The sequence below is a fragment of the Ptiloglossa arizonensis genome, chromosome 3 (genome assembly GCF_051014685.1).
Source record: "Ptiloglossa arizonensis isolate GNS036 chromosome 3, iyPtiAriz1_principal, whole genome shotgun sequence".
In the NCBI taxonomy this organism is placed as follows: Eukaryota; Metazoa; Arthropoda; class Insecta; order Hymenoptera; family Colletidae; genus Ptiloglossa; species Ptiloglossa arizonensis.
In genome coordinates this window covers 25,467,175-25,478,671 of record NC_135050.1, presented here as the reverse complement: position 1 = coordinate 25,478,671, position 11,497 = coordinate 25,467,175, and the positions used below count along the sequence as shown (strand labels likewise).

The 11,497-nt window shown below is 27.7% G+C and overlaps 2 protein-coding genes across 3 annotated transcripts; one reads left to right on the top strand and one right to left on the bottom strand.

Annotated features, from left to right (window-relative positions):
- Positions 1-1,252: 1,252 nt before the first annotated feature.
- LOC143144463 (tyrosine-protein phosphatase non-receptor type 11) lies at positions 1,253-6,666 on the bottom strand. Its single transcript, XM_076306897.1, has 12 exons — positions 6,021-6,666; positions 5,081-5,203; positions 4,772-4,966; positions 4,455-4,617; positions 4,222-4,334; positions 3,864-4,135; positions 3,707-3,786; positions 3,464-3,631; positions 3,229-3,405; positions 2,931-3,147; positions 2,689-2,840; positions 1,253-2,605 (listed from the first exon to the last, which is right to left on the bottom strand). The coding sequence occupies exons 1-12, from the start codon at positions 6,032-6,034 to the stop codon at positions 2,438-2,440; spliced, it is 1,842 nt and encodes a 613-aa protein (XP_076163012.1). The 5' UTR covers positions 6,035-6,666; the 3' UTR covers positions 1,253-2,437.
- Positions 6,667-8,368: 1,702 nt separating this feature from the next.
- Positions 8,369-11,492, top strand: Ifc (delta4-sphingolipid-FADS-like protein ifc). 2 transcript variants are annotated; one of them, XM_076306468.1, is made up of 7 exons: positions 8,369-8,383; positions 8,520-8,868; positions 9,130-9,306; positions 9,901-10,040; positions 10,119-10,332; positions 10,610-10,821; positions 11,086-11,492. In XM_076306468.1, exons 2-7 carry the CDS (start codon positions 8,787-8,789, stop codon positions 11,101-11,103), a joined length of 843 nt encoding a protein of 280 aa, XP_076162583.1. In that variant the 5' UTR covers positions 8,369-8,383; positions 8,520-8,786; the 3' UTR covers positions 11,104-11,492. The 2 variants fall into 2 exon arrangements, with proteins under 2 accessions (XP_076162583.1, XP_076162582.1); XM_076306467.1 differs by lacking the exon at positions 8,369-8,383 and having other exon boundaries at positions 10,992-11,487.
- The last annotated feature ends 5 nt before the right edge of the window (positions 11,493-11,497 follow it).

The window sequence follows — 11,497 nt, the reverse complement described above, 5'->3', positions numbered from 1 at the left end:
CTTCAATAGTAACAAAGTATAATAATATCAAATAGTAGAATGTAATATTTCTCAAAAAGCAAGGTACATTAAATGAGATGAAAATTGATAATAAATGCAACATTGTTTATCTCATGTTTAAGAACATACGTACTAAAATACTACAATACTTACTACATCAATAAGAATAAAAATCGTTACATTTTTATTATAAAAATATAAATAAATTTAAAAACTTGAAATTGTGACATATTAATTGAATGAGAAAAAAATTAATATTCTTGATGAAAAAATAAGTAATATTTAAAAACCTGTCAATATTTTTATAACACCATGTAAACAAAATCAGTATAATTTTTAGATTTACTTTAACAATTCTAAAAATATATTATACAATTAATAAAGCAATAGTTGTTTGGTTTCGAAATATCAAATATTTTAAAAAATATCAAATTTATGAATTTGCAAGGCAGGACCCACGCAGATGTATACTTTATGAACAAAGTTTTGATATAATCACTCATTATATATATATTTGAAAAATGTATGAATGAAATATAAAATAAACAATATGAAAAATGTATAAAATAAGCGATGATGTACAAGCATATGTATAATTCACATGCCTGCTACCAGCCTCATATATATGTAATTCTTTAATTTCTTCTAAGCCAATATCACATATGTGTTACACTGATAATTTTTTATTTTATTTTGTGTAAACAAACAAAATATAAACTATAGTTTATATAGAATAAATAGAAATACATTTTACTAGTATAAATGTAGCATAGTCTGTGACAAATGGTTTTCCAACTGACTGTAGCAACGAACATGGTAATATTTGTATAAAAAATTTTTAAATTACATATAAAGTACATTATAATAAGTTCATGACAACAAAAATTGTAATTCCTATATAAGTTTGCTTAACTGTAAAAGTGATTATGATCAAAATGTTCAAAATATGGAATTGAAATTACAAAACAATTTATATGGAAATAATAGGAAAATATTAAGAAACTATAAACATTTAATTATAAATATCTGTTTAAGTATATAAACTTCAACTTTAGTTGCTATGTTTACTGATTTTTTCCTTTTTAGTTTCGATGTTCAGTATAACATTTTTAACAACTTATTGTATTAACTCCAATATTAACATTAATATTTTAATTAAGTACAATTATTAAAAATAACAAATATTAATTGCAATACAAAAATCGTTCATATGTAACTAATAATGTGTAAAATTATATGTATGTTATCTTTGTGTGTTCTGCCTTTTAATATGTTAAAATTTACAAATAATAAATGTCTCACATTCTTGGAAAAAATATTAAAAGAAAAATTCTATATAAAAGTCAGTCCTAAATATTACTAGATAAATTTGTACAGTTATATAATCACAATAAAAGCAAATATTTTGAGGCACAATATATAATATTACACCTGAAACCTAGGATAACTCTGGAAATTCGTTGTATATCCAGGAAAATCTTTATACTGTAAAGAAGCTTTCCTAATATTCCTTAGAAATAAGCATGAAAATGATAACTATTGAGATAAATTTGTTATCTAATTAACATTCGATGAAGTACAGATAATAGAGTTGTTCGAGATCTTGTAAAAAAGCAATACAGGGAAATATTGTTCTAAATATTCGAGACAGAATGAGACCTGACTTTAAACTGAAATCTCGTTTCTTTGAACGTATATAGATATTTTGCATTGTTGTCGTAAAAGAGATTTTATGCGGACGGTAAAGTGTTAAACTAGCTAATTTAATTATTTTTTCTTCTTTGGGCGTTTGATAACGTAACACCCAAAAATATATTTTCTTTTTACTCCTACCGGTCTTGCTCATAAGAAGTAGGATTCTATTTCACATTCGATTTCGTTTCATCTCAAATGTTCAGGATTATCTCGTTTCGAATATTTGGAATTATTTTGTCTCACATTTTGAAAATCCCGCATATTCCTGAATCTCGAACAGTTCTAATAGATAGCGAAATAATGATATGAAAGCAAATGTATATCTCTATTATATTTGACATAGCTATTACCGAGATTTTGCATTTAAGAATGTTCCGTATCATTTAGCACTGCGATTAAATTGCAATAAAAATATTCTTCATTTTCCTATAATACAATTTTTAGAATGTTTCTAATTACTTTTAAGTATTCAACTGTAAAATAATGAAATTATAATCTTTTACGTTTCTATGAACATGCGTAATTATATTCATAATTTTGAAATTGAAACCATGCACTGTATAAATACATTCCAATTATACATGTTTTGAAAAATATTAAAAACCATTTAGTAAAGTGAAAATAAGATTTTTACAGAGCATGTATGGAATTAATATCAAAGTTTAAAGCCACATGTGATAAGAGTAACAAAGCCTCTTTTTTGCTTTTGAAAAATCTCGATCATTAGTGATGTTAGGGATAATTACTTTGGCCTCAAACTATTAATAGGAGTAGGTAATGTAAAATGTGCTGATGTTGGAAGAGTTGTTGCAGTACATATAGGGACCGATATATCGCTCATATTTGTAGTAGCATTCGTTTCACTTTTGTAGCGAATATTAGTATATTCTCGACCTAAATGAAGAGATTTCTGTAAAGATAACAGTAAATGAAGAATAAATAAATGAATAAAAATTACAAAAGCATACAAAAAAATTGTTTTCATATAAATACCTGTTCTGCCTGCATTCGTTGCGATACAGTTTCAATATAGTGTAACACAGCAAGATAAACAAATTTATATTGTGCTTCAGTTTGAACCATGCCTGATCTTTGTGAACGCACTCTTTGAATTGTCCTCTGAATATCAATTTCACAGTCCAACCCTATAAATAGAATACATGCAAAATGTTACAAAAAATTCACAACATATAACAAGATTATATGATATTAAAAATGTAATTGATTAAAATTACCATGCCGCTTGATTTGATCAAGTATCATATCAATAACAATAAATGTTCCAGTCCTACCAATTCCAGCACTACAATGTACAAGAATTGGTCCTATACTTGGTACATTTTGACCACCAGAAGCAAGAGCACCAGCAATTGATTCTTGTCTTGCATTAACATCGTGAAGAAAATTTAATACACATCCAGGATCTGATGGAACACCGTGATCAGGCCATGCCTAAAAGGTTAATGCAGTTGATACAATCAATTTTATTTTAGAAAACAAAAGGAGCTACTAAAAATAATACTAATAAGGTACTTGAAAATGATAATGATAAATCCTTCTGGACTCTGCAAAACATGGTTTGTTTCCATGTAACAAAAACTCCCGTAATGTGTAATCTGCCGTTGAAGTACGAGATAAAGCACGTACTTTCCATTCGCCACCATATTCTACAACTTCACCCTCTTCTGGCCAATAACGAGCACATTTATTCTAAAATACATATATATTTTTAGAATTAATTTTGAATATGTATTTTTAAGTACTGTACCTTTCCCCTTTCCATTTCCTTGGTAGTCATAACTATTACTCTTGTATTTTCTTGATATACCATGTGCCAGAAATCTGGTATTGTATTTGGCAGACAACCTTGTGTTGCTATATAACATTTATTGAATGACCCACCATCTCCACTAGTTTGACCATCTCCTTCTTCATTCTATATGCATTTATATATAAACAGATTTCAACATACACATGCAAAATAAATATGAAATCATCGAGATAGATTTACCTTAATGTAATTAGCATTAATGTAGTCAGCTCCAGAAATATTTGGATCAACATCCTTCAAGCGTACCCTTGTATGATCAACTACAGAGTAACAATTTAGTGATTAAAACTTATACATATAGTTAATAAAATACGATACTGAAATCGAAAAATCTTACACGGTAAGATATTTTTATATCGATTCTTTGCACGGTTTTCGGGACGTAAACCTTCCTTTCTTGAAAATAAGTGTCGGCATTCCAATTGTTGTAATGACTCAAATTCTTCCCAGAAACCAGCTTTACCTTTACCACGCCCTGCTCCTCCTTCATTACTACCTGTAGCTCCATTCCAACATAACCATCCATTTGAACACCCATTTTCTTTATGTAACTGTCTCACTCTGCTTTTAATGCCACTAGCATTTATACGAGTAGCATTGAAAGGTTGCCTTGAAAATAATGGATAAATGTATTATAAGGAATTATATGTCTTATTCAATACACATGCAAGATGATACATTCTTTTATTTCTTACCTTAAATGGACAACACTTCCACTTGTTTCAACCATTGGGTTACGTTTGTAATGCTCTATCAAATCACTAAGACTGTCAAATTTATCACCTCCACCAACATCATACTTATTATCCTATAATATTTATTATTTTTCAGTAAAGGGATGTTATAAATTTAAATTGTAACTTGTAATAAATTAATAAATACGTATTAAAGGTGATACATATAATATAAAATACAAAATATAATTAACCTGAGATCGTATTATTACATGTGTAACACGATCATCTGTACGCACGGATAATACAAAGTCACCAGGTTTACTTTGGGATTCACGAACCAGAAATGATCCATTTTTACCTCGCTCCACCATTAAACGTTCTGCTTCTTTAGCTGATAAATGGCCATGGAACCACCTTTACCCATATTTTACTATTAACACATACCATGCTATATGCGTGCATTTGAAGTAACAGTAACAAGAAAAAGGATACCAATGCATAACAAAACTTATTGTAATGTTTATTATGAAAATAATAATTGTGAATTTTGCTTCAAATAAATGAATACCTTTCGGTTGTTGGATCCGCACAGTTTAAGGGATATTTCAATTCAATAATTTCTCCATTTTTTTCACGCAACTGTCCTCCATTTTCCATATAAAATTGTACAAGTTCTGAGAGAGTTGCAAATTTTTCACCACCATAAAGATCATAAAAGTCTCCTGTATTTTGTATCTTAATATGAGTAACTTCACCATTTCGTCTGAAAATATGATAAATATATTTAATACTACACAATTATGTTATATTATAATTTCTATGAAATATATATAACTATATAAAATTATATACTTTATGTAATATATTGTATGCTTACCTAACAGATAACGTAAAATCACCAGGATTAGATGAACTTGGACGTGCCAAAAATGAACTATCATAACCTCGTTCCATTAATAAATGTTCTGCTTCTAAACCCGATATATTGGGATGAAACCATCTATAATAAACATTATATCGTTATTGTATAAAAAATTTGTAATTTTTTCTTATTGCCTTTTTCATTTTTATTATAGAAATAAGTTTATAATACAAAATTATAATGCATAAAGATTAATATTATTGTAATTAATTGTATTCAATTTATTTAAATTATTTAATGCAATATTAAATTTAAGAGAATATTAATATACACATACAATATTTTATAAACAAATTATGTTATATTTTTGTATTTATAAATGTCAAAAACACAAATATAACATAAAGTACTATAGGTAGAACAAAAGAAATACAAAATACATTTATTATTTAATTAATAGTTAATAGTGATTAATTGATAGCATACACAATCAATAGGAACGAAATATAATCTTAATCAAATAAAGTATATTCAAGTGTATTTGTTTATAACAACAATGATAATAATTTATCAAAAGTACTACCATTAATAATAATTTTAATTCTGTCCTATGAAGTATAGTATAATTCATTGTATAACATTATTAAAAGTAGCACGTAAATAATTGTGAACTTACATTTTACAATACAATAATTTGTAAAAGTAACTGAATAGAGAATAAATATCTGTGTCTGGAAATATCTATGACAGATGTCCATGAAAATTCGAATTATTCTACCCATTTTAGGACATCAAAGATTCAACAGTGTTAAACGATTTAAGTGCGCATACCTTACCTCTGAGTGTGTTTGACTAATCCGCGGTTAACACTGATAAATAAGTAGGCCTATTCAGCGAACGTCCGTGAATTATGATAATTACATATTTTTTATGCAAGTACAAAAACGTGCCTCACCTGCGGGATGCCATGTCGTGATTCCAACTATGACCACCTGGATATTAATAATTCATAACGATTCATCGATACTCGCGCTTATAATTCGTGATTGTAATTGCTTTCAACTTAACACTAACCACACATCACTACGGTCTTTGACATATTCACTTTGCACAAAAACAAAAAAAACCGAAAGCACTAAAAGATTCTGGCATAGATCTTCATTCTTTAGAGTAGTCACTTTTTGAAGTGGACGAACCATCTAAACATAATGCCAGTTTCATACAACTACTTATCTATAGGTCTATTTATTGGGTTGTTTGGAAAGTAATTTCGTTTGTTCCCAACAGAGGACCAATTTGTATTTTTTCACAGCCAACTTCACACTTAAACCGCATAATCATTATATATTTTGACAGCTGATATAGTAAAGCTTGTTCATTAAAAATTTTGTTTGATTCTTTACAATAGTTTTTGTTTGGTGCCCTATCAAAGATGGAAAATCAAAAGCAGTATTTTCGGCATATTTTACTCTTTTACTATCGAAAAGCAAGGCGAAAATTATGAGATGTGTATGGAGAAGATGTATTGACCGAACGACAATGCCAAAATTGATTTGCAAAATTTCGTTCCGGCAATTTTGATGTTGAAGATACACCACGTTCTGGAAGGCCCGTTGAAGCCGATGAAGCAAATGATAGATGCGAACCGCCGAATGACAACTCGTGAGATTGCTGAGAGGTTAAATTTGTCGAATTCGACCGTTCATGATCACGTGAAACGTCTTGGTTTAATTTCAGAACTTCACATATGGGTTCCACGTGTTCTTACAGAACAAAATTTGATTCGTCCCATTAACGACTATGATTTGCTTCTCAAACGTCAAGAAAATGATCTATTTTTGAAGCAAATCATTACTGGCGACAAGAAATGGGTTGTTTACAAAAATGTTAAGCGCAAGAGATCACAGAGTAAAAAAGATAAACTAGTTCAAACCACTTCGTAGACTGATATTCACCAAAAAAAGTTATGCTATCTGTTTGGTGGGATTTCAAGGGGATTGTTTTTTTTGAGCTTCTACTGGACAATACCGCGATTAATTCTGTAGTGTACTATGATCCATTAGACAAATTGAATGATTCACGTAAACAGAAAAGCCCAGAATTGATCAATGGAAAAGGTATAGTGTTCCACCATGATAATGCGAGACCTCATACAAGTTTGGTAACTAGCCAAAAGCTTTTACAGCTTGAATGGGATGTACTACCACACCCACCATATTCTCCAGATTTGGCACCGTTGGACTATTACTTGTTCTGATCTCTGCAAAATTTTCTGGACGGGAAGACATTCACTTCAAGTCAGGATGTTAAATATCACTTCGATCAGTTTTTGCCAACAAAAATCAGAAGTTTTATGAGCGTGGAATTAATCTCCTGCCCGAAAGATGGCAAAAGGTATTGGACCAAAATGAAGAATATATAATTTAATAAAATGTTTATACACTCTAAAAAAATCGTGTTTCATTTTCACCAAAACAAAACGAAATAACTTTCCGAACACCCCAATAGTTACGTGATATTGTCACGCAACACATAATTGTGGCAACACCTCTCGGATTGCCCACCAGAGGTCTACAAGCCACATTCGATTCTCACAAGTTTTCAAAAATATACCATACCAAATTCTTTAAATATTGGATTTCTTTTTAATATTTAAATTACCCTGCATTTAAAACAGAATCTGCTATTAGTAAGTGTTGCTAGATTGCTAAGTCTTCCTATAGATTTGACAAAAAATTAGGATTCATTTTCATTTTTTTCTTTCCTATTCCATATTCAAAATTATTTTTAAACACTGCATAAGGAAAACTTCTAGGCCACCTATTGAGAGTATGTTAAAATAATTACATGTTAAGAAATCAAATTAATAAAAAATTCCCTATACCAATTACAAATTAAACTAAATTTTCAAGATATATTTGATAAAAAACTAATCGTAACTAATTACCGGTTGCTAACATTGATCAACTAACATCACATTTTTTATAAAAATTTCATAAATTTGTAACAAATAAATTTTAATAATTTATTCTTAAAATATTTATTATTCCACATATGAGTCATACTGTTTTAGGTTTTTTCTAGGTCTCATTTTTAATCTTTCTTATCAAAATTACTGATTACTCTGCATTGTATTCGTAATAAATGAATTATTTAATAAAGTATGTTACCTATTATTCATATGCAAATGTATATTTTATTTATAAATAACATATAATAAAGTTTTCAATTCCCAATAGTTTGCATAGAAATTAGAAAATCAAATTATTACTTTTTGAAGATATAATTTTATATACACAATTTAACTCTTATTACAAGGTAAATAAAAATATGTTTTTAGTGAAATAGATAAAAGTTGAATAAAATAGAAACAGGTATATATACTTAATCAAAGTAAATTGTTGCTTGTATTAAAACATATTTTTTGTTTAATTTAAATAATTTTATTTTATAGCGTACGGATGCATCATGTGAATGCATGTATGCATGTTTGTATGTATGTACGTACACATAGGATAGTATCTATAATGTTACAATACGTTTCCATATAATATTTGTAATAGATCGCACTGCAATCAGTAGATAATTAAATGATTACCGTTACTGATTGTCGGGTCTGCCAAGTATGAAAGGTTTTCCTTGTATAAATGTAATTTTTATATGTGATTGGTTCAAACTTACTGTGTGTACATACTGTCAATAAATAATTTTTCATGCAAAAATGGGTCAACATGTTTCGAGGACCGATTTTGAATGGGTTTATACGGAAGAACCACACGCATCACGACGTAAAATAATTTTGGGTATGAAATAAAATATAATTAATATAAATAATAGTTAAATATAAAGAATGTGGTATATTTATCGTTGTTTAAAATTCGTTTTGTTTGCTTTTATTCGTTAACGATGTTAGATTTTTATCTAACAATTATTGATAAAGTAACGTAAAAAAATTAATGACACTGGTCACTATCCATGCATAGAAATGTCATTTACACTTATTTGTATAACTTATTAAAAATCTTTTCATTGATTATTTCATAATGAATATGTTTTTATTTCAGAAAAATATCCTCAAATAAAGAAATTATTTGGATATGATCCTAACTTTAAATGGGTAGTTACAGGAATGGTTTTGATTCAATTTATATCAATATTTTTTATAAAATATTTAAACTATCCAATGATGTTCCTTCTAGCATATTGTTTTGGTGGTGTGATTAATCATTCTCTTATGTTAGGTATGTATAAGCTTTATATGAGTCAGTTTAAATCTAAAATGCATCATCGATATTATAACATGTCACATGATTAACATTATCACTAACAATTATCACTAAGATAATTTTAAGGAGAAAAGTTCTAAGTATGTTTCCGTTAAAGGTTCCTGATATCAGAATATAATAGTATTTGCTGATTATAACTAATCATTTCAATTGTAATCAATTATCAGTTCTTATCTAAAAAGTCTAATAGTTTTAAAATAAATATAATTCAATGTAAAAGATTTTACCTTAGTGTAATATAAGTTTATTAATCTCTGGCATAATGTATTTTCCCAAATGGGAATAGAGTTAATATTAAACATTTAAATAATATTTAAATAATCAATATTTTATTGTTAAATATTAAATATATATAATTAACTTGAACAACGTTGCATAATGTACATCAACATCAATTATTCGCTAAAATAAATATAACAAAATTTGTTTGGCAAGAGAATTGACACAGTAGAATGTGAAATAAAAAAGTATTGTAACAAGCATTACAACATATTGTACATGTATGGTAACAGTCCTGAAAGAATGAAATATATTGGTACTATATTTCAGCAATACATGAAATAGCACATAATCTTGCCTTTGGACATGCTAGACCAATGGCCAATAGATTATTTGGATACTTTGCTAATTTACCTATAGGTCTACCAATATCTAGTAGCTTTAAGAAATATCATCTTATACACCATCGTGTAAGTTCGTGTAAAATATGAACTACTTATAAAATAATACTAAATGAGTTAATAATTATTTTATTAAATAATTTACAGTATCAAGGAGATGAAGTACTAGATACTGATATACCAACATTATGGGAAGCTAAATTGTTCTGCACAACATTTGGAAAGTTTTGTTGGATATTTTTTCAACCATTTTTTTATGCATTCAGACCTTTTTTTGTTTATCCACTGGCACCCACATTATTGGAATTCATAAATTTAGTGATACAATTCACATTTGATGGGTTGATATGGTATTTTTTAGGTGAGTTCTTTAACAAATAAATTTATCACTTAATATCAGTTCTAATAAATGATTCACTTTTATGTATATTTATAAACAGTAGAAAAGAATATTAACTGTTTTCCTGTAAGGATAAAGAAGAATAAATAATATAAATAAATTTTAAATAAATTTCAATCATAGAAAATACAGTATTAACATATCCTTTGTAAGATTAACATACTTATCTGATAATAATAATATAATTCTAGCAATTTGTACATGATATTACATTTTTACATTTAATGTAATTATATAGGTGGAAAAGTTTTGGTCTATTTACTTTCTGGATCAGTAATGGCAATGGGTTTGCATCCTGTAGCTGGTCATTTTATATCAGAACATTACATGTATAAAAAAGGTTTTGAAACATATAGTTATTATGGACCATTAAATTGGATTACATTTAATGTTGGATATCATAATGAACATCATGATTTTCCTGCTGTTCCTGGTTCAAGATTACCAGAGGCATGTTTAACTTACTTTAAAAAATTTTTTCTCATTAGATATTTGCATTATCACTTAGTACATTACTCATTTTATTTTTTTCTTAGAACTATATTATTTATTTTTTAGAAATATATTCGATATTAGAAGAATGGAAACTAAAATTTGTACTATTTCTATACTTTTTGCAGGTAAAACGAATAGCCCCGGAATTTTATGATACTTTACCACAGCATAATTCTTGGATCTCTGTTTTATATGATTTTGTTATGGATCCTGACATAGGTCCATATGCAAGAATGAAGAGGAAACATAGGGGATTGCCTTCATAAAACCGAGAGAATTGCATATTTTTTAAAAATAAGCAATTTAACAATTAGCATCTGGAACTTAAAATTATATGCATGTATAATACATTGAGTATTGATGAGAAATTGATTTATACAGAAAGAGTTGAGACACATTACTGCTGTTTCAGCCATGCAAGAATATATGATTTTATTATGTAAGCGATTTCATACACATAAAAAATAAATTTGTTTTATTAGAATATGTATTTCCAATTATAAAATCTATATATAAAGCTGTATTGTACCTGTTATATTGCTAAAATATTTAAAGTGTAAGTGAAAGATGCTAAATTAATAAAAACTTTTCTATTTTACAATGCCTGTAAATAATTTAAATGTAATAAAGG

What these genes read in the sequence shown, in the direction of transcription:
- LOC143144463 (XM_076306897.1), bottom strand. An exon ending in ATGTAATAATACGATCTCAG is followed by an intron (nt 4,335 to 4,454) that starts GTTAATTATATT and finishes TAAATATTATAG; the next exon opens with GATAATAAGTATGATGTTGG. An exon ending in AACGAATGCAGGCAGAACAG is followed by an intron (nt 2,606 to 2,688) that starts GTATTTATATGA and finishes TTATCTTTACAG; the next exon opens with AAATCTCTTCATTTAGGTCG.
- Ifc (XM_076306467.1), top strand. Translation starts at nt 8,787, where the DNA reads ATGGGTCAACATGTTTCGAGGACCGATTTTGAATGGGTTTATACGGAA. An exon ending in ACGACGTAAAATAATTTTGG is followed by an intron (nt 8,869 to 9,129) that starts GTATGAAATAAA and finishes TTTTTATTTCAG; the next exon opens with AAAAATATCCTCAAATAAAG. An exon ending in TAATCATTCTCTTATGTTAG is followed by an intron (nt 9,307 to 9,900) that starts GTATGTATAAGC and finishes ACTATATTTCAG; the next exon opens with CAATACATGAAATAGCACAT.